The sequence below is a fragment of the Aquarana catesbeiana genome, linkage group LG05, assembly GCF_042186555.1.
Source record: "Aquarana catesbeiana isolate 2022-GZ linkage group LG05, ASM4218655v1, whole genome shotgun sequence".
Classification (NCBI taxonomy): Eukaryota; Metazoa; Chordata; class Amphibia; order Anura; family Ranidae; genus Aquarana; species Aquarana catesbeiana.
In genome coordinates, this window is record NC_133328.1 from 251,052,626 (window position 1) to 251,075,216 (window position 22,591).

The window sequence follows — 22,591 nt, forward strand, 5'->3', positions numbered from 1 at the left end:
CCCAATCCCAGCCAGATGGTTTCTGGGCATTTGAGATAATCTCCCCTGGGGTCTGGATTCAAATAGCCCAGAAGCTTCTGCTAAAAACACCAGCTACAGCTCCCTCTTACATCAGAGATGCTGTATGGTGGACAAGTAGTGCAGAGGAGTGAGTGTGCCTAAACCACCTCAGATGGGAAAGAGGTAGGTAAGGCATTTCTTCCCCTTCCCCCTGAATTTACTAAGTGGTGCAGTGCAGGACCTGGGGTCTGCATAACAAAATAGCCCAGAAGCTACTGCTAAAACCACCATCCACAGCTCTCTCTTACAGCAGAGACACTGTGGTGATCACAACAGTAGGTTTCCAACACTCTCCCTACATGTCCGGTTGTGGGACATTAGTAGGGATGAATAAAGCGGGGGGGGGGGGGGAAGGACCTGGTAGATACAAAGAGTTCCTTACAGGCCAGGTATACCACTGAACAATTTATGGATTGTGCAATGGTTGAAGGATTCAGGAGTAAGCTCTCCTGGTCAGCAGGTGCACTAGGTTATATGGCCCTATTAGCCCAGCTGCTAGGAATCTGAAGTCCTAAGCTCCAACCTCCCACTCCACCTTTACATTGTGGTTATATTGAAGTGCAGGAGGTAAGAAAAACCTTTTTGTTGGTTTGGGCTGCAGTCAACTCAGTGACAGATCTAAAGGCGATTTACCATAAATCGCTTCCTATATCCTTTAATTAAGGATTTTCTGTGCAAACATATGCAAGAGCTAGATACATGATTGCTTGTTTAAAGCCTGCAGGTGGCTATTTTCCTCCAGGCTAAATTGGTGACCACCTTTTCTAGAGGCTGTCCTAAATTGGCCTCTAGGGCTGGGCTCATTGAGACTTTAGTTTCTGATCAGCCCCACCTGTGTGTGAGCTGGCTAGCGTTTGCTCAGTCCACGGAGGTAAGGTAGGACAACAGCTACTATTGTAAGGTGTCTAACCATTTTTATAATTTGTTCCTTCACTGGGGGGTGAAGTGTTAGTATCTACAGCCCAGGCTATGCCTAGGGATCAAATTGCTCTGTTTGGTTATTTCATAAAGGGATACACCATGACTCCTCCTTGGTTGCACACCAGTAGAGCTCAGTAGTGTAGGTTTGTCCTTGCTGGGATGTTTTGGGGCACAGCAGAAATACACATTGAAATTTGTGACATCTCTGCTCATAAGGGATATAGTGCTGTACATCAGAAATGCACTGCACTGAAGCTTTGTTGTTGTCTGTTTATATCCTAAAGGTACTGCCTTATTTGGCTACAGATCAGAAAGATACAACAGGGAAGGTGGTCTGTACTTTCTGGTTTTGTGATGCATGGCGGAAATGCATATCATTTAGTCTTATGACATCTCTGCTCATATTTGCTATATTGCTGCACATCAGACATACTCAAAATTGAGTTCTGTCTGGGGTTTTTTGTGTGTCCTGTATTACTGCCTTATTGGTTGCTTATTAGATAGGCAGTAGTGAAGATTGATGGTCCTGAATTATTGGGAAATACAAGTTGAACCTGTGCCAGGGGTAGTACTAGTACTGCCTTTGGTAATCGGTGCAGCCCCGCAAAGTGGCGTCAGGCTGACAGTGCTATTAACGGCAAAGGTTGCCGATTTTAGGCATGCGATTTGACATGTTGAGTCGCATGCCAAATCCCTTCAATATGGATGTGCTATCTCTATTCAGATTGTTATATTGTTGCACATCAGACATATACAAGATTGAAGGTTGTCTGTCCTTTTATGTCTTACATTTACTGCCTTATTGGCTGCATATCAGAAAGGACACAGCAGTGAAGGTTGCTTGTCCTTTTCTGATTTGTTTTTGCTGCCTCAGCAGGGAGACACATTGAGGATGGTGGCGTATCTGCTCAGTATTGGTATATTACTACACATCAGACATACACAAAGATTGAAGATTGTTTGTGTCCTGTATGTCCTATATTTACTGCCTTATCGGCTGCATATCAGAAAGGCACAGCAGTGAGCGATGTCTTTTCTGTTTCTCATTGTTCTACCTTGCTGCTTCTTAGGGATACACAGCAGGGTGTTGTTGGCTGCACGCCTCCAGGGAGATAGAGCATTGGGGACCCCTCGCTTGTTCAACCTGAAAATTGCAAGTTACCTGCGACCTGTGTAATCTTGAGGTCTGTGGATCCAGAAAGCAGGGTCTGCTTGGTGGCGCTGCGACCTGGAGTTGCACAGACACAAATGGTTCCCATTGGAAGCCATAGTGATTCTCTTGCGTTTTTGCGGTTGCAGGTTGGGTCGCACAGGTGTGGGAGCCCGAAGTTCCCTTCTGGTTGAGGTTTTGCTACACACAAGAATAGACATCATGGAGTTTATTGCCTTACTTTGCAATACACCAGAAAGATCGCAGCTAGGAAGGCTGTCTGTTTTTATGTTGCTGTACAGCAGAAATACTCAACATTGAAGCTTGTTGGTGCTTTCTGTTTCAGATTCCCTTGCCTTACTGCACTTCGGAAAAACACAATGCTGCAGGTTGCTTGGGTCCTTTCCGTGTTGGTTCTATGTGACTGCACTACAGAACTGCATAACAGAAAAGATATTGTCTTATGTTGGTTTAGCTAGCCAGGGCCATATTGATCTTATAACTGTATTTGGTGGTTCATCAGAAATACGCAACATAGAAGTTTGGGTCTTTCTGTCTTATATTTATGGCCCTGTTTTGCTGTACATCAGTAAAACTCCACCGTAAACAGGACTCCCATCCTTTATGTATATATATCAGTTATGACCTAGCTAGCTGCACTTCAGAAACACGCAGCATTTAGGGTCGGTTCACACTGAGGCAGCACGACTTACAGCGCGACTGCCTCAGGCGACCCAGGACACGACTCAGCGGCGACTTGCGAACCGACTTCTGTATAGAAGTCAATGCAAGTCGCCCCCAAAGTCGTACAGGAACCTTTTTCTAAGTCGGAGCGACTTGCATCGTGCCGATTTAGAATGGCTCCATTGCACAGAACAGGACGCTACTTGTCAGGTGACTAGGTCGCCTGACAAGTCGTCCCAGTGTGAACCAAGGCTGAGGGTTTGCGTGTATCTTAATGTTTTTACAGATTGGCTGTACATCAGAAAACCAGACTGTGAGGACTGTTTGTCTACATTGAAGTTCAGATTTGGGTCTCTCCCATATTTGATATGTTGGTTTAGCTAGCCACACTCAGATACACATTATTGTCTATGCTTGTGTCCTTTCTGTCTAAATCTATTGTGCTGGGTCCACAATCTATGGTCTTTTTTAATTTGTGATATTAATAATGCATGTATCACCTTTTGTATTTCAGCCCTCTTTTCCGTGGAGGGGCCTGGAGTTCTGGCTGCAGACGTCACATGTCAGAAAGCCTCAGCCCCTTACATTCAGGGATGCTGGAACCATTTCCTAGGGTTGAAGCCCAGTAGGGTTATAGGACACTGGAGGAAGGCGATAAAGAATCACCCTGCTTAGTAAGAACTTGGGAAGTTCTGTTCAGAGGAATATTATGACCTGAAGATGAAGTATAAAGATGTATATCCGACCGAATAGGTTACGGCTCGGTGCATGGCCTTCATCTCACCCTTCTAGCAGAACTAGATGTAGCAGTATAAGTGTTATACTCCTGCTATGGACTTTATTCTCCTGAAGTAGGCACTCAGGCGTAAGTAAAGCCACAGAGTGGGCATGCCTTAAACCCAGGGATTAAGCCTCGGTTAATCTATTACCCTTAAGTAGGCTTCCCTTTAGTCTTTGCTGATGTAAAGATAAAAATGAACAAAAAAGGTTGTCTGTTAGGGGCCCACCTTTTTTTGCAGTTTTCTTTCCCTGAACAGGATAGTGTTAAGACCATAGGCGTGCGCACAGGGTGTGCCCAGGCACACCCTAATCACCCCATGCGCATTAGTATTATCGCTCTGTGTAGCAGCAGGAACATGTGAAAGATCTACATCTTGCTGGCTCTGCCATAAGAGAAGTGTCTATGCTCTTCTCTTTCACTGTGGCAGCAGAGAGATCAATTTGCCGGGGTCATATATATGTAGACACACACACATGCATGGGTGTTTGAGCTTTAGGGTGCACACCCTAATGAAATTGGCTGCGCACACCTATGGTTAAGACAGGCCCTCTTGGTGATCAATTAGTGTCCTTGTCTTACAACACAGGTCTCTGATTAATCTTTAAGGGTTCTAAGTAGCACCTACAGGCACAATAGGCCATGGTTGTTAGATGTGTGAGATAGGCAACATTGATAACCTACAAGTTTAACATGTTTTCTGATTCCATCTTTAAGAGCCCACTCCACCTAGGTCCTGCATCCGAAGCAGAGAAGGCAGGGACATCGGTGGAGTAGACCTGCAGATCAGCCGCATGATCCAGCTAAGATACCTTCATCAAGCATATGGAGTGGAGGTAAAACTCACTGCAGAACCAAGGTCCGCCAAGAGGGTCTTGCAGTGGTCCCACCCTAAGGTAGGCCTGAGGTACTTGATTATCCTCTCAGGTGTGCCGTCCTGGAAGATGACTAGAGAAAATTGACAGTTACTTACCGATAACTGTTTTTCTAGGATATCTTCCAGGACGGCAGGCCTACTTCCCACCCGTTGGAGGAGGGAAAATGGTAGAACACTAGAAGGTGAGTACCTATGAGGAATGATTTCCCTTGTGAACCAGGTTCAAGAGTTACTTCTCTACAAACTGAGGATCAAGGGGAAGGGTGGGGACTTAAAACAGCTGTCGATTGATTGTGTTTCCTGTAGGGAGGAGCCTCTCATCTCTCAGGTGTGCCGTCCTGGAAGATATCCTAGAAAAACAGTTATCGGTAAGTAACTGTCAATTTTTCTAGTCCTGTTGTACATCACCGCGTTCTTTACAGTCAGACTTTGGTGTGACCGTGTGTATGCAAGACAGCTTGAGCAGAATTCAGTCGGGAAAAACCTTCAGAGTTTATTCCGACGGCAAAACCGGTCGTGTGTACAGGGCATAAGGGTTTGGGGTGGAAGCTTGAAGCATATAATATTGTTTCCAGCAGTGGGTTTGCGAAAAGGTTGGTCATTTTTTGATGTTTATGAACAAGGACATCCAAAAGGTGATGTTTGGCTATATGACATTTCAAATTAAATGTATTGTTGCTAATAATGTAGTTGAGGAAATCATAAAAGTCTCATGCCCATCCAATTGCATGAAGATGTTGTCAATGTAGTGGTACCGTGCAACAGTGTGGTCCACATACATTGATGGTGAGTTGTCGGGGGAAAAAAAAATTCTGCTCCCACTCCCTCGGGTACATATTGGCATATGAGGGGGTGCAGCAGATCCCCATGGCTACCCCCTGTAGCTGGAGGTAGTCTGAGTCATGGAAGGAAAAAAAATTGTGCCTGGAAAAAAAAAAATCCAAAGGAAGAATGAATAAACTCCTTGAGCTGGCATTTGTGTTGACTCCTTTGAGAGAGAACGTGGCAGATTTCTGACAGACCCTTGTTATGAGGAATTCAACCGTAAATGGCCTCCCACATCAGTGGCCACCAAAAATGTTTGCTCAGTGATGTGGTGGCCCTCCAGTATTTTTAGAAAGTGAATGGCGTGGTACCGCTTCACTGACTTCTTCATGCTATGGGATGGGCCCGAGACGCTCTGAAATGATTTCCTCAACTACTTTTAATAGCAACAATACATTTAATTTGAAATTCACCATGTCTTATGGCCAATTAAAGATCACCTTTTTTGGATGTCCCTTGTTCATAAACCTTAAAATGGACAACTTTTTTGCAAACCCACTGCTGGAAAAACAATATTTGCTTCAAGCTTCCACCCCAAAACCTTACTGGTCTTTATTCCATATGGGCAATATATCAGGGCAAGACACAACTGCTCTTTGAAAAAGTGACCCAAACATTAAAAACTAGACTTTTCCAACAAGGATATTCTAAAACTGCTCTAAAAAAAGCATACAAATGGGCAAAAAGCAAGTCGCATACTGAATTGCTCTTTGCCCATCGGGAATCAAAAAAACAATGAGGTCACTAGAATTGTGACAAAATACTCTAGACAGCATGAACAAATTTTCAGCAAGTGGCATCTCTTAACAATGGACCCCTCATTGGCTCCTTTTGTGTCTGAGCACCCTGCCATCACATACAGGAAAGCTCCATCTATAAGGGATAAGCTAGTCCACAGCTAAATCAAAAAAGAAAGGGGCGATAGATGCAAAATAGTAGGAACATTCCCATGTGAGAATTGTAACTACTGCCAACTTTTATGGACACACGGACAAACCTTATTCTACCCAACGGCTCAATTCTGAAACCTAGACTCTATGTAAACTGTAAAACTCCCTTTGTGGTATACATCCTGTCATGTGAGTTTGGATGTTACTACGTCAAGAAGATTAAACTTGAATTTTGGAGAAGAATCTTCTGACACATGGCAAGTATAAGCAAAAAGGATGCGGAATTGCCCTTGGATAGACACTGCCCTGGTGCATGGTGAATCCATGCCCAGAGTAATATTCCTAGCATTAGATCGTGTACACTCCTATCACAGGGTGGGCCTTTGGTTTTTTAATAAAAACTTGCTATGAGAGCTAGGGTGGATTTACTAACTTCGGCCCCTTTTACACTCTGCGACTCGGGACTGCATAGTCGCATGACAAGTCGTACACCATAATTTCCAATGAGTACCATTCATATCTGTGTGACTTCAAGTTGCAGCAACTTCAAAGTAATCCCTGCACTACTTTGGTCTGACTTTAATGCGACTTAAGGTCCACAGACCTCAAGATTACACAGGCAATGCTTCAAGTTGCATCAAAGTTGCGTGACTTACAAGTGTGAAAGGGGCCTAAAAGCCACCTCGCCACCAGGCCTCAATGAAGCAATACATTTCAAACCCTTCCTGCAAGGCTTTTCCTCAGGGGGATGTAAAATTAATTTGTAAAAACCTACATTTATTTTTAATTTAATTAGGGTCGTTTTAATATCTTCCGTGGATCCTGGGTGGTGGTACAGTTTTCTGCCCAGACTTCACATCACCCGACGTGCCATGACATTCCTCGATCTTCTCCGAAAAGAGGCTGGTCATTGTTTTGGCTGGGGATGAATTTTTTTACCTCACGTCCACTGAGGCGACTGCCTCCCTTCCTCTTATCTGCGTTCCCGTTTGGAACATGAGTCTGTGGCTGCATGCGCGTCGGCGGTGATGCAGCACGTGACGTCATCCCGCCCTGTTGGGGGTCATCCCGCGTGCTGTTACATCAAGGACCCAAGATGGAAGTCGCTCACCACCTCTGTGGATGGAACGAGCATCCTGGCACCCTAAGCCAGCTGCAATCTATAACCATCAAGGCAATTAGATTGCTCACATTGTTTGGCAGGGTATTTATTGAACGCCCCAGTCAGCTATCAGTTGCTGCAAGGTACATGCTGACTGTCAAAACATGGATTTCTTCACTTACAGGTACTAGTTATAATTCCTGATTGTTTAATGCTCTGAGAATATTAATATTTTGTTAAACTTGCTTTCTCTTTCGTTCATTGACAGACACAGCGCTCCATTATTCAGAACCAAAGGGTTATATTGCCCCCTACAGGAGTAGGACACTAGGCAGAAAGACTTGGCTACACCTATGGGCAGTCCTAGGTGATATACACCTCCTTCTCTGCTATAGGCCTTCAGTTTTTTTTTTTTTGCCTGGTCAGCAGTAAGGACCTAGTTCCCTGCTGGAATCTCTGGTCTTGGCAATTTTCTAGTTTTTGCTTTTTAAACTTTTTTTCTCTTGGATTTTTTCCTGTGAGATCTACAATCGGCTACCAGACTGGGCGATGGGCTGGACATCAAGATCCAGTGGTCTCCCCAGTCTGGCCAGCGAGGGTGTGTGGGGCACGGGTACTCCCTGGGGTGGTTGGTCCCTCTGGGGTCCTCCTCCACATTTCCACCCCCCCCTTCCCCGGGTGAGGCCCAGGCCTCTGGCTTAGGTGCTTCGGACACCCCCCCCCCTCCAGGGTTGTCACTGGGGGGTACACCTTGGCACCTGTTGGGTGGGTGACCAGGCATCCACAGATCCGCACCCCCTGCGGTGGCCCTCCACTAATTTAAGCGGCGGCCTTCGGTGCACTCACGGCAGGCGGCCGAAAATTTATGCCGCGGCTTTTGCGGCTGACCGGGCGATGTGCAGGGTGGTCCTAGAGCGGGCGGTGGAGGGCGCCGCTTTCCGTTGCGGGCATCCTGGCCGGTCGCGCCCCCCCCGCGCGGACCTGTGCACTCGCGGCGGGCGGCCAAAAATTTAGTCTGCACGGCCACGCCAGACACCTTCTTCCAGAGGGACGGCGCTGTTGGGGCTCTGAGGGGAGACCCCCTTTTGGGAGGGTTGTTTATGTTGGCCCTCCATAGGCACCCCCTGTGAGGGGCCTTGGTGGATGCCCCCCCGTGAGGGGCCTCAGCCAGTGCCCCCTGTGAAGGGCACAGTGGTGTCCCCTGTGTGGGGCATCTGTAGGCGCCCCCTGTGCGGGGTCTCAGCCAGTGCCCCTGTTAGGGGTACAACGGTGCCCCCTGTGCGGGTTATCAGTAGGCGCCCCAGTGCGGGGTCTTGGACAGTGCCCCTTGTGAGGAGCCTTGGTCAGTGCCCCCTGTGCGGGGCTTCGGTCGACGTCCCCTGCTTGGGACCTCGGTGACGCCCTTGTGTGGGGCCTAAGGCAGCAGAGGTCTCAGTCGGCGGCCCCCCCTGTGTTCTTTCGCATTTTTCACAGGTGGCGCTTAGGCATATAGGTTAGTAAATTGCGCCCCCCGCCTTCCCCCGCCTCATGAGTCTTGACTGATGCCATGTCTGACTTTGCCGTCATGCATGTGACCCACATTGCGGGGTTGGTGTCCACACTCCCTGTCCTGTCAGTGAGGTTGTTCCTCCAACTGCAGTGGCCAGGTGCTGAAGTTATGACGCTGCTAAAGGCTAGGAAGCCTTCCTCCTAGGAAGATTTACCACCGGACATGGATAGCATACATATCCTGGTGTGAGGCGCTTGGCATTTACCCTCGTTGTTTCTCGGTGGCTCGGATTTCAACCTTCCTTCATGGGGGGGTGGGGGGGGGGGTGTTGAGCAGAACTTGGCCTTGAGTATCAAGGGTCAGGTGTCTGCCTTGGCGGTTTTCTTCGGTGTCCCCTGGTCTCGCGCTCCCTGGTGTGTACTCTTAATCAAGGGTTTTGACATCTGCCGCCACCGGTGCGGTCTCTTCTACCGCCGTGGGATCTACGCTTGGTGCGTTCAGTTCTACAGGAGCCTCCCTTTGAAAATATTCGGGAGGTTCCTATGCTTGCTCTGTCCCAGAAGGTGGCTTTTTTGGTTGCTATCACCTCTGCTTGCAGAGTGTCGGAACTGTAGGCGTTACCATGTCATACTTCTTACCTGGTGATCCACAAAGATCAAGTGGTTCTTCGCCCTTGTCAGTGGTTCCCTCCTCTGATTCCTTTTGACTAAAGACGTTGTATTGCCTTCCCTGTGTGCCAGGTCAAATGTCCTAAAGGAATTTACCTTGCATGCCCCGGACGTGTTCGGTCGATTCGGGTGTATTTGGCAGTCACAGGGCCTTTTCGGAGATCAGACAGTTTGTGATCATGGACAAGCCAAAAAAGGGGCTGTCTGCTTCTGCTGCAACCTTTCCAGATGGATCAGACAGACGAGGACTCTGGTCTATTCTATCAGGGGTTGGGTTCCTCCTTTCCCTGTTATGGCGCATTCTATTTGGCTGCTTTTTGCTTCTTGGGCCTTCCATCAGGCGTCAGCTGTGCTGGTTTGCAAGGTGGCCCTTGATCGTCGGTGTACACTTCCACAAAATTCTAAAACGTGGATGTGCTGACATCTGGGGATGCTTCTTTTGGCCGCAAGGTGTTGCGGGCTGCTGTTTAGGGGGTCTAATCTCTCTTGGAGGGTGTATTGTTCAGGTTGGGCTTCAGTAGTTCTGTGTTGAGCTCCTATTACCTGGTTGGCTCTTGTGTTAGCCTTGGGATTTTTCGTTGCCTCACCCCTCATGTTTGGCACTGCTTTGGAACATCCCTATGGTTCTGAATAATGGAGCACAGTGTCTGTCAATGAACGAACGAGAAAATGGGATTTTTGACTTGCTGTAAAATCCATTTCTCTGAGTTCATTGACAGACACAGCACCCACCCCTTTAAGGCGTTTTGATGCTTCTGACACTGCTTGTTACTAAACTGAAGGCCTATAGCAGAGAGGGGGGGGGGGGGGTGTATATCGCCTAGGACTGCCCGTCGGCGTAGCCAAGTCCTTTTTTTTTTTTTTTTTTTTCTGCCTAGTGTCCTAATCCTGTAGAGGGCAATATAACCCTATGGTTCAGAATAATGGTTCTGCCAAACCTCATCCTCTAAACCAGGCATCACTAAGGGCTCATTTACACTTACTTCAGCTTCAACAAGGCTTCAGACAGGCTTTGTTAAAGCTCTCTGAACGCTAGTCAAAGCTCCTGTCACTAAATAAAATGGTTAGCTTACAGTCCTGTTTACACCTGCTTTTACTTTGCTTCAAAAATTATACCCCTTGTAGCTTTAGTGGTGCTTCAAAGCTTCTTCAAAGCCTCCATAGAAGTCTATGGCAAAGCTCGCTTGAAGCCCCACCGAAGCACCAAGCTGTGTGTATGTATGTATGTATGTATGTATGTATGTATGTGTGTATATATGTATATGTTTTGAAGCAAGTGTAAACTAGCCCTAAATGGCAGACCACAGTCCGAAAACGGCCCACAGGGCAATCTTACCTGGACCGTGGCTCCGCCACTTAGCAGCCTAAGTATCCGCTCCTGGCTGCAGTTTCTTTTTCCTGCCTCCACAGCATTCATCCATAGCAGGTGGAATGCAGATGGTGTGGCATGACCAGACACGGGGCGGGACATGCTTTTCATGTTAACAAGCCGACGATTTAGTGTTGAAATGCAAGGCAGTCCTAGCAACCAATCACCTGCCTGTTAACATGAAAAGCATGTCCCGCCCCCTGTCTGGACATGCTGCGCTATATATATATATGTGTGTGTGTGTATGTGTATATGTATATATATTGTATATAATATAAAATTTATTTATTGAAGGGGACTTGGATACAAGGATAATGGGACTTAGATGAAAATGGAAGGGGGGCTGTGAAGTGGACCTGGCTGCCAGGAAGGTGGGTTGTTAATGGGTTTAAGATGCAAGTAAAAGACTGGGATACAAGGGGGGGGGGGCTGTAAAGGTGACTGAGGTGCAAGGAAGGAGGGCTGTGAAGGAACTGGGAACCAAGGAGGGGGGCTGTGAAGGGGACAGGGATGTGAGGAAGGGGGCTAATGTAAAGGGTGGAGGTCTCTGATGTAAGGTGGGGGTTCTGTGATGTGAAAGGGGACAGAGGACAGTTGAGTAAAGGAGGCGCTATGAAGCAAAGGGGGGCTGTGATGTAAAGAAGGCACTGTAATGTAAAGGGCTGTATTGTAAATGGGGGTGCTGTGATGTAAAGGGGGCACTGTAATGTAAATGAGAGGTTCTGTGTTGTAAAAGGTGCTGCTGTGGTGTAAAGGGGGGGACTGTGATGTAAAGGGAAGGACTAATGATACTCGTGTAAAAGGGAAAACTGTAATTTAAGGGGGAAAGGCTGTGATGTGATGAAGTGATGGGTTATAGCACAAACATGAGACTCGGACCTCTGGATGTGAATTTTAATTCAATGCCCTTGCTCTAAACTCTCTATACGTTACCAGTATACTATTATCCCTATTGTTCATTCATTTTTAGATCACCAATTTCACTGACTGGTGCTACCAGGGGCATATTTCCCCATTGTGTATGTGAGTCTGGGCTAAATGTCAGTTTTCTGCCCACTAACCGCTGGGCTAATTTTGTACAGCCGCTACATCCAGCAGGAATTTATGTGTTTTGTACAAACTATATGTTATTGATCTTTGTAAGCGTATAAATAACAGCTTGTGTGATATGCAAGGATCTTTTTTGGCACTACATTTGAATTCGCTGTGGACCAGTTGGTCACCGACTGATTTTGCACATTTATAAGTGATGGCAGGTTTATCTGGCACAAAGGGGCCAAGAGTGGGGTCCATGCTTAACAAATGCCAATATTTTTCCATGATGCTCCTGACCTGTGAGTGTTGGCTGCAAAAGCGGGTTATTACCCAAGTAGTATCATCTGTCTTGCGTTTTTTAGGGGCATAGAGAAGTGAATGTCTAGTAGGTAACACAGCCCGTCTATATGCCTTCTTTAGACACGTTTTCAAATAACCCCTGGTCAAAAGCCTATCTCGCAATGCGTCTGCCTTTTGAAAGCGTCATTGTTGGTGCAGTTTCTGCAAATACGCAGATACTGCCCATAAGGAATTGAGTTCACAAGGGGTCTTGGATGGAAGCTGGAGAAGTGTAGAATGTTATTCCCTGCTGTGGGTTTGCGATAGAGGTTACTAGAAAGAGTCCTGTCCGGGTCTTTGGAGATGGTAATGTCCAAAAAAAGCAATTTGCGCTCAAACTCTAGTCCATAGTAAAAGTTAAATTGAACTGATTGGAGTTCATGGCACTGATGGAGAGTCTCAATGGGTCCATCCCATATCAAAAAGATATCGATTTGAATCTATGCCATAAATTGATATGGCTTGAAAAATCAAGTAGATCATCACGTGATTAAAAAGTCACGCTCCCACTCCCCCAGGTACAGGCTGTCATATGAGCGAGCACAGCACGTCCCCATAGCCACACCCTACACCTAGAGCTAGTGGGAACCTTGAAAAAAGGCATCCTGAGTGAGTGTAAACTCCAATGCCTGAACTATGAACTCATTGAGCCTCCATTCTGTATGGTTTAAATCTACTACACTTTAAATCAGCAAACTTGTTGAAAAAGATGTTTAATAACTGAAATGCCTCTCATGCAGGATGGAGCAATATAGGGCTTCCACATTAATCGAGACTATCAAGGCATGCTCGGGAGTGTGGATTCCATCGATAATTTGGAGTAGATTTAAAGTGTCTCTAATATAACCAATAGGGAGTGCCAAGACGAAAGGTCTTATTCGTCAACATACCGACTAATATTATCGGTTAAACAACCATTGCCCGATATGATCGGTCTGCCTGAAAGATTGCATTTGCTTTTGTGGACTTTTGGAAGAGCATAAAAGGTGGGGGTGACAGGAAATGTATTACGAATTAACTCCCAAATATGCTTGGGGATTACATTATTTTAAGTAGGCTAAATCTACCATCTGTTTCTCAGTTTTGGAAGGCCACCACCTGGTACTCTGTTCATGTTTATACCTTTTTTTTTTTTTTTTTTTTTTTTTTTTAAATTCTACCACGCGGTCTACTCTTCTGTGGGTGCAGCTTTTTGCTGCAATGTTCTTGCAGCAGCACTCTGAAGTTGGGTCTGTTCACCCTTGTTGATGGCCTGTTGGCACAATTTCTTCTTACCTGGTTGTTGTCCATCCTTCATCTATTTTTTGGGGATACCTCAGGGTTTGATTATTTAGCCTGTGTCCTGTAATGTACAACTAAGAAAGCAATGTTTTACTTGTAAATTTTGTGTCTGGGGTTACGGTACAGGACACCTTCCCTTCTATTCTTTGGCTACTCTGCATTGCTTGTTACAAAATTGAGGGCTTACAGAGTGGGGTAGGGTTATAGGGGGAATGCAAAGGGGACGTAGTCTCAAAAACCTGCTAGTGTCTATTCAAGGGAAGGTACCAGCCTGTAACCCAAGGTTTATGATTACTCAGCCTGTTGTAGGATATGTTTGGAGACATTGGTGTTGTATATTTGTCTGATCATTCCTGTTTCCACAACACATAATATTTATATATTATAATTTATATTATAATTACATTTAAATTTATTAGTACACTCCTTCATATTTACAACACCTATGTCCAAATTGTCCATTCTTGCTCACTGGCCCTGGTGAGGCTGCTCGCATAAAGCAAGGCTCCTCTTTGTGGGTGTTTTAGATTGTGATGTAAATCAAAACGTAAAAACACAAAAGGATTGCCAGGCCAAATGGTGAAAGAGGCCAATTAGCTTTAATTATTCATCACATCACCCAAATCCTTTTGGAAGACAAACCTTCTCCCATACATGTTTTTCTTTTGTGTATTTAGTGGTTTTCCTGGCGTTCAGCTTTCAATATCTTCCATAAAAACAATTTACATGCGCAAAGTAACAGCAGTCATTAGCCTTGTCTTGTTCCCAAAATATATACATGGCACACTTGGCTAATGAACTGTATACTTTTATATAAATGTATTTTCAGGAGCTTTGTCTCTAGATATTTAACTTATGCTATTGTAATATTATTATTATTATTATTATTATTATTATTATTATTATTATTATTCGTATTATTCCTTGTATATTTCAGCAAATGCTCTCAGAGAAGACTTTAAGTTATACCACACTTTCAACACAGACATTGCAAACTTTCTTAAAGCTTCAGCAGGACAAATAGTTGTCATGCATCCTGACCGATTTCAATCAAAATATGAACCAAAAATGCACAGTCTTAAAATTAAGGTAAGGTTTTTACTGGTTATCTTTGAAATAATTATAAATGTTTATAAAATGTAGCCCTGTTACTGGACATGGCAACAGCTTTAAACTATTCAATTTGTGATGTGGTTCAGTCTTTGGGATTCCCAGCTCTTTTACCACTTGCTATCGGCCCATTGTATTGTATACTTAACAGGTGGGATGTTGCTTTAAAAACACAAGACCATGAAATTGGCCCTTTACCCTGTGATTGCTGTGACCCCCAACCTTTGTTCGGCTGGTATATGCATACTAACCAAAAAGCAACAAACATATTTCTCCATTCACACAAGCGCGTTTGATGGAGGAATCCTCTCCAGTGTCCTGATCTAGAGCTAGTACCAGTGTCAGTGAGAACCGAGCAGTGTCCTGATCACTGCCAGCTAGTACCCGTGTTATCTAGTAAAAATGTCAGCCAGAACCAATGTCCAGAGCACCACCTAGCTCCAGTATTTGTGAAATCTAATAAGTGTCCAGCCTGCCAGCACCAGTACCCTTGTCATCAGGTACCGTTCTAGCCACTGAGAAAAATGTCTAAAGCGGCATACACCGGTGAGGAGGCATTAAATTCTTAATATGACTGACAGCAGATGAAGAGACCTCTTAGTCAGATTCATATGGTTCTGAGAATGAAGAGTTCAGTTCTAAATGTCAGGTGTGCTATGTCACAATGCGTTGCACATCCAGCTGAAAAGCACAAGCCGGTGCAGTACATCCTGGTGGAAGTGGCAAGCACTGGTGATAGTGGGGTGTTTTAACATCAGTCATGAATTAGAGCAGCATAGTCTAAGGTCCTGTACTAGTATCCCAGAGGCAATTTTATTTACTTTGTGGCTACCCTCTACTTCAGTACCACCTGTCATTCCCCCATATACTGTACAGCCCAACCAAGTATTCAGGTAAAAAAAAAAATTTTTTTCTTTCTTAATTATAATCTAATTTAAAATATTTTCACCCAACAGTTTCTGTAATCAAGATTCCTTTTTATGTCAGACCATTTCAGTGGAAGCTTTTCACATTTTCAGAATTTAAAGCAGTATTTAACCCTTTCATGACTAAGCCTATTTTCTGACATTTGTTGCTTGCGCGTTAAAATCCATATTTTTTGCTAGAAAATTACCTAGAACCCCCAAACATTTTATTTATATATGCAATATTTTATGTCACACTGTATTTCCGCGGCGGTCTTTCAAACGCAATTTTTTGGGGAAAAAGACACTTTCATGAATTAAAAAACTAAACGATAAAATTAGCCCAATTTTTTTGTATATTGTGAAAGATGATGTTATGCCGAGTAAATAGATACCTAACCTATCATGCTTTGAAATTGTGCACACTCGTGGAATGGCGACAAACTACGGTACCTAAAAAAAATCTCCATAGGCAATGCTTTAAAAAAAAATAGTGGTTACCAAGTTAGAGTTACAGAGAAGGTCTAGTGCTAGAATTATTCCTCACGCTCTGACGATCACGGCGATACCTCACATGTGTGATTTGAACACCGTTTACATATGCGGGTGCGACTTGCGTGTGCGTTTTCTCTTTGCTGCACAAGTTTCCGGGGACGGGGCTGCTTTTTACATTTTTTTTTTTTTTTTTTTTTTTTTTCTTATTTGTTTACTTTTATTTTTTACATTGTCTCTGTAAAAAAAAAAAAAAAATGTTGATCACTTTTATTGCTGTCACACGGAATGTAAACCTCCCTTGTAACAGTAATAGGTGGTGACTGGTACCCCAAATCCCTCCTTTGCACTTCAAAGTATTTAGATCGTTTACACATAGGAGACTGAAACCAAGTTGTTTCCGGCTTCGATTCAGTCTCTCTCTAGCTGGTGGAAGTGCCAGTTAGACAGGAGGCATGGAACAGCGGCAGAAGGTGGTGGAGGGGGGGTTGGGACAGGTCCCCTCCCGTTCTTACGGGATAACAACCGAGCGACTTTTAGCCACATCGTTGTTATCCCTGAAGAGCTGACCACCCGCTCTAAAATCTTCATTCCGGTATAACCCCTTAAAGCCGAGGCCGCATATGTGCGTACGGTTGGCGCTAAGGGGTTAAGTCCAAAGGCAAAAATGTATTATATTGCACCCTGCCATTAGTTTCTATTTGAATGAGATTATATATATATATATATATATATATATATATATATATATATATATATATATATATATATATATATATATATATATATATATTCTCTATACCCTCCTCCCTCCTCTCTCCTTTCGTTCACCTTTACAACACTTGTTATGATCTTGTAAAGGATGCCTATATAACTATAAAGCACTGTGCAGAATGGTAAACAGATGTTTCTTTCTTACCATTTGGATCCTCCAAAGCTGCTAGTTCCGGTTTTCCAAATTTTAAAAGCTGCACCTTTCTTCCCCACAAATGTACCATTTTAAAATAAAACTGTTCTGTTGCATATAGTGTGTATATATATCTGTGTCCATTCACACATGGAGCCATGGATTGACACTACGCCCCTTCATCTTCTGATTGGCTAACTGGCTTTGATTCACAGGAGTGTGAGTCCCCGGACAACCAAGGCTCTCCTGGACATCGCTGGATTGAGAAGGGGCTCAGGTAATTATTAGGTGGGGCTGCTGGACACAGAAGGTTTTTTAGAATGCATGAAGATTAAAAACCTTGTGCCTTTACAACCACTTTAACAAAAAATGTGCTGTATTAGAATGCTGTAGTCAGGAGTAAGAAATGTAAAACACAGTGAGGGGAATTTATTCAAAACGGGTGCAGTCAGAATCTGGAACAGCTGCACCTGGCAACCAATCAGCTTGTATCTTCAACTTGTTCAGCTTTAAAAAGCCATGCACAGCTGCTCAAAATTCTGTCTGCTCTAATTTTGATAAATTACCCTAAGGGCTCATTCAGACAGGCAATGAGACAGGTCCTGTATGCTAAGCCACTTTTTGCATCCACCAGTGAGCTTCACCTATAGAAGTGGGTGCACAGATCCAAATGCAGACACTGCATTTGGTTACATGCATCCCTTCCCGTCTGCAGGTCAAATTTTGACATTCGACTGTCCATGCAGCTTCTGCGTCCCAATTGACTTTGACTGTACTGCCTGCACAGGGATGCACAAAACACCAAGTATCCCCACGCGGTACACGGCCATCACACAGGGCATGGACGCATATGCTCCATGTGAATGAGGCCTAGTTGTCATGTGGGTCAGATAGCAGGAAAGAGGAGATGTCGAGTATGGGAATGTTATTTATGAATCATACTTACCTAGGTAGATGCTGCATCTGTCCCCTGTCGGCCCTAAGGCTGAGAACCGAGTAATCAAACGCTGCCGATCACTCAGTTCTCTGTGCTCCCTAAACAGAGAGCTGGTGGTTGTCAGTCTCTGGCTCTCTGCTCTGCCCCCCCCCAGTGCTCACTGAAGCACTGGGCTGTGGAGGGGGCAGGAGTGGCCAGCTAAGGCTCTCAGCAGCTCACCGACAGGCTGAGCTGGGTGCCGGGCCAGGCATGTGGGCAGATCCCAATCATATGGTTGTGATTTTTTTTTTTTTTTTTTTTTTTTCCCCCTGCCTGGACCAACCCTGTGACATCAGCCGAGAGTGGGCTTAAGCCCGCTGTCATCTGAAAAAATGGGTCACAGGAGTGCAAAACAATCTGCACTGCTGTGATCAACAGGAGAAGTACAACCAAACAGACTTTGGCTGTACTTCTCCTTTAATAAATCTATCACACAACCAGTCTCTCTGCTCCTGTTTGGCATTACTTGCGACAATTTATAAATGTCCAGTATTTCCCTTGTACCCCCCTATCTAGGGGCCTTTGCCACACCAACCACCATTTCCTAGTCAATGGCCTCCTCTGCACCCACCCCCCCTAATCCAGGGCCTCCTCTGCACGCTGCTCCTAGTCCAAGGCCTCCTCTACAACCCACCTAGCGCGGTGCCTCCTCTGTGGTCCCCTTGTGGCGCAGGGCCTCCTCTGCGGTCCCCTTGTGGCGCAGGGCCTCCTCTGCGGTCCCCTTGTGGCGCAGGGCCTCCTCTGCGGTCCCCTTGTGGCGCAGGGCCTCCTCTGCGGTCCCCTTGTGGCGCAGGGCCTCCTCTGCGGTCCCCTTGTGGCGCAGGGCCTCCTCTGCGGTCCCCTTGTGGCGCAGGGCCTTTGATACACCAACCCTTTTCTAGCCCAGGGCCTTCTCTGCACCCCCTCCCACTCCAGCACCTCCCTCACGCAGAATAGACATGGGCTGTTTGGGCACTGGGCAGGACTAGGAGGGAGACCTCACAGCACTCCACCGGGGGTGCCACTCGCACCAGATGCCACTGCGGAGCAGAGTGATTCAGTGCTAGTGCACCTGTGCGGTCTTCCTCCTATTTGATTCTCCAGTATTTGGCAAACTATGCAGTGGTTGCTGCCTATCCATTACACTTGACTGGGCTGCAGTGACACCATCATTTGCCAATTTGTACATGGGATGGTGGGAAAGGTCCCGCATATTTGGGGCCTATAGTCCCCGCAGAGCAGATACTATGCTATACTGTCGCTATATGGACGACTTGTTTATTGCCTCTGGGCAACATTTTACTTTAGAGACATGGCTGGACTTCGTGAATGATAACCAATTTAATCTCCGATTCACGGATCACAGTGATTCCTCGTCCATTGAATTTTTGGATGTTCTGCTTAAGGGCGATGGAGATCATATAGCGTCCAGTCTATACAGGAAGCCCTGTGTGGGGAACACTCTCCTAAGAGCTGAAACTAATCATCCGGGTCATACTATTAGGAGTATACCAGTGGGTCAGTTCTGTAGACTAAACGTTTATGTAGTAAAGAATTTGATTTTAACCCCTTCAGCCCCGGAGGATTTTACCCCCTTCCTGACCAGAGCACTTTTTGCGATTCGGCACTGCGTCACTTTAACTGACAATTGTGCGGTCGTGCGACGTTGTACCCAAGCTAAATTGAAGTCGTCCCCCCCCCCCCACAAATAGAGCTTTCTTTTGGTGGTATTTCATCGTCTCTGCGTTTTTTTTTATTTTTTGCGCTATAAACAAAAAATGAGCGACAATTTTGAAAAAAACACATTTTTTTACTTTTTGCTATAATAAATATCCCCCAAAAATATAAAAAAAACTATTTCTTTCCTCAGTTTAGGCCGATATGTATTCTTCTAAATATTTTTGGTAAAAAAATTCGCAATAAGCGTATATTGATTGGTTTGCGCAAAATTTATAGCGTCTACAAAATAGGGGATAGTTTTATGGCTTTTTTTAATTTAAATTTTTTTTTTTTTATTCGTAATGGCAGTGATCTGCAATTTTTTTTTTTTTTTTTTTTTCGGGACTGCGACATTATGGCAGACACATCGGACATTTTTGACACTATTTTGGGACCATTGTCATTTATACAGCGATTGATGCTATAAAAGTGCATTGATTACTGTGTAAATGGCAGTGAAGGGGTTAATCACTAGGGGGCAGTGAAGGGGTTAAGTGTGTCCGAGGGAGTGATTCTAGCTGTTAGGGGGCTGGACTTCAACACACAGGACAGTGATCACTGCTCTCGATGAGAGAGAGCGGTGATCACTGTCCTGTCACTAGGCAGAATGGGGAAATGCTTTGTTTACCCGTTCTTCCTGTCCGTGACACGATCGCGGACATCGAGTTTGCGGGACCCGCGGGCGAGCACCCGCGACACCGCTTCTTAAAGGGGACGTACCTGTACGTCCTTTTGCCTACCAGCGCCATTCTGCCGACGTACGTCAGCGTGCGCTGGTCGGCAAACGGTTAAAAGGGAGGCCATTCTTATGACCTCCAGATTTAAATAAAGAGGCTAGTCCAGTTCCATTTATCAATAGGGCCCTAGTTACCGCTGAGAACACCCCACGGGACACTTTTTAATGAACCAAAAATTTCCAGCCAATAAACATCATAGGTATAAAACTTTACAGTTCTCCAGTACTCCTGTTTTTTCAACCCCCTACAGTATAGAGTTTGAGAAAATAAAAAGTTATCAAGAAGTATCTTCCTGTCCTGACCAATGACCCCGTATATATGCACAGATCTTATCTAATGGGATACAGGGCGTCTCCAGAAGAGCGCCTACTTTAGGTAGAAATCTGTCACCTAGCCTGTATACTAGTGAACGACCACCCGCGCACTGGCTACTGTTTAATGGCACTTGTAAGTGGGGCGTAAGCAGTTCTTATTGTTCCTTCATCAAAGGAGGTGACCGTGTCACTTTGTTATTCACAGGTAAATCTTTTGGGATCGGATCCTTTTATTAACTGTAATACACGCTATGTGGTGTATGTCATTACATGCACTACATGTCAGATCCAGTATGTAGGAAGGACCACCCGACATCTGAGGGACTGTCTATATGATCTCCTACATGATATAGAAAAAGACCATTCTGCAAACGTAGCTAGACATTGTGTTCAACGCCATAATAAAAACACTTCCAGCCTTGTCATTCAGAGCATGGAAAAAAGAAGTATGCCCATAAGAGGTGGCAATAAGTTTGGCATTTTGTGTAGAAAGGAAGTTTACTGGATAATTCACTTCATACAAGAAACCCAGCAGGCTTAAACTTTGATTGGGACCTTTTCTTATTTCTAGGAATAGCTTCATTGAAGTGGTTTGGATTGACATTGATGCCCTTTTCAAATTCATATATAATTTTTTTTTAATTTTATGCGTTGCAATATTGCATTGATGGCTGTGGTTTTCCATATCGCTGGGCAGGGTATCTATTTACATCTTGTGTATACCGCACATACGCTAGCACTTACATTGATATTGTTTTTAACACTGCCCGTATATCTATTTAGATATTTATCTTTTTAATGTACTATATATCGCATTAACATGCACGGACGGCTTTGTTTTTTTCCATACTGCTGTTATCCATGCATGTCATATGTGTATTTGGGGTGAAATATCTGTATGTATCGTGTGTGTATTTTGTATGGGCAGTGTGTGTGTGTGTGTGTGTGTGTGTGTGTGTGTCTTTTGTTTTCTGTTTGTTAGCATTCCTCCCCTTCTCTTTCGTAACTGTTTCTTCATTATAAGGTCCTTTTCCCTACCACAGACATGGCAGATGGGAGAAAGATCGCATAGTTTTGTGACATTACACTTTAGACCCCTTTCACACTGGGGCGCCTTACAGGCGCTACAGCGCTTAAAATAGCGCCTGCAAAGCACTCTGAAAGAGCCGCTCCTCACACTCCAGTGTGAAAGCCCAAGTTTAGAGTTTATTATCATCTCTATTATATTATGTCATATATTTTTAGAGTTTGTTACTGTGTTTCTCTGTTTTCACGTGCTGTCCATATCTCTGTACACTAGGTTTCCATTTCCATCTGATTGGATATGGGAGGAGTTTTAGGGGGTGTTTGTTTCACTATATATCCAGTCTGATTATGGTTACTAGCTATGATGTGAAACGCATTAGTGTTTTCTTCTGTACCAACTATAACCATGATGTGACAGTTTGTGTGGCCGTTCAGCTACTTCCTTTTGATTGTTCTGACTCACTTAGAGCAGCGGATGCCAGTGTGGGTGGGGGTGGCAACCCTGGCAGCACCCCCCCCAGATGTGTCACCCGGGGTAAGCGACCCCCCCCCCCCCCCCCTCCCCCCAGTTTCGGCCCTGCATGTATACCCTCTATTGTGGCAGCTGCTGTTCTGGACTGACACTGAGGACGACAGCCAGGATTACACACAGTACTATGTATATACAAGCAGCCTTGTATGTTTCAGTACAGACAGTTTATCAGATGTTACATTTGCAGAGGAGCTGGGATTACTGACAGGGAAGAGTGTTTGTGAACTCATTAACCCTTTTGTTGCATCTATTATCTGTGTCCCAAAGGTTCTGTAACCTGATTGCTGTATTGTATTGTAAGCATCTATGTAAAGTTATTTGGGAGATCCTTCTATTAACCCATCTGTATTTTGAGCTGAGATTAAACTGACAGGCAAGAGTGTATCTGATTTTGTTAAACCCTTGCACACTGTTGCTCGTTCTTTC

At 44.9% G+C, this 22,591-nt stretch overlaps 1 protein-coding gene across 2 annotated transcripts in view; it reads left to right on the top strand.

Moving 5' to 3' along the window:
- Positions 1-22,591, top strand: part of PDIA4 (protein disulfide isomerase family A member 4) — a 187,102-nt gene that overhangs the window by 96,211 nt on the left and 68,300 nt on the right. For both annotated transcript variants that reach the window (XM_073630702.1, XM_073630704.1), the window contains one exon: positions 14,406-14,557. In XM_073630702.1, coding sequence (XP_073486803.1) covers positions 14,406-14,557 — 152 coding nt within the window. The remainder of the gene's footprint in view (positions 1-14,405; positions 14,558-22,591) is intronic.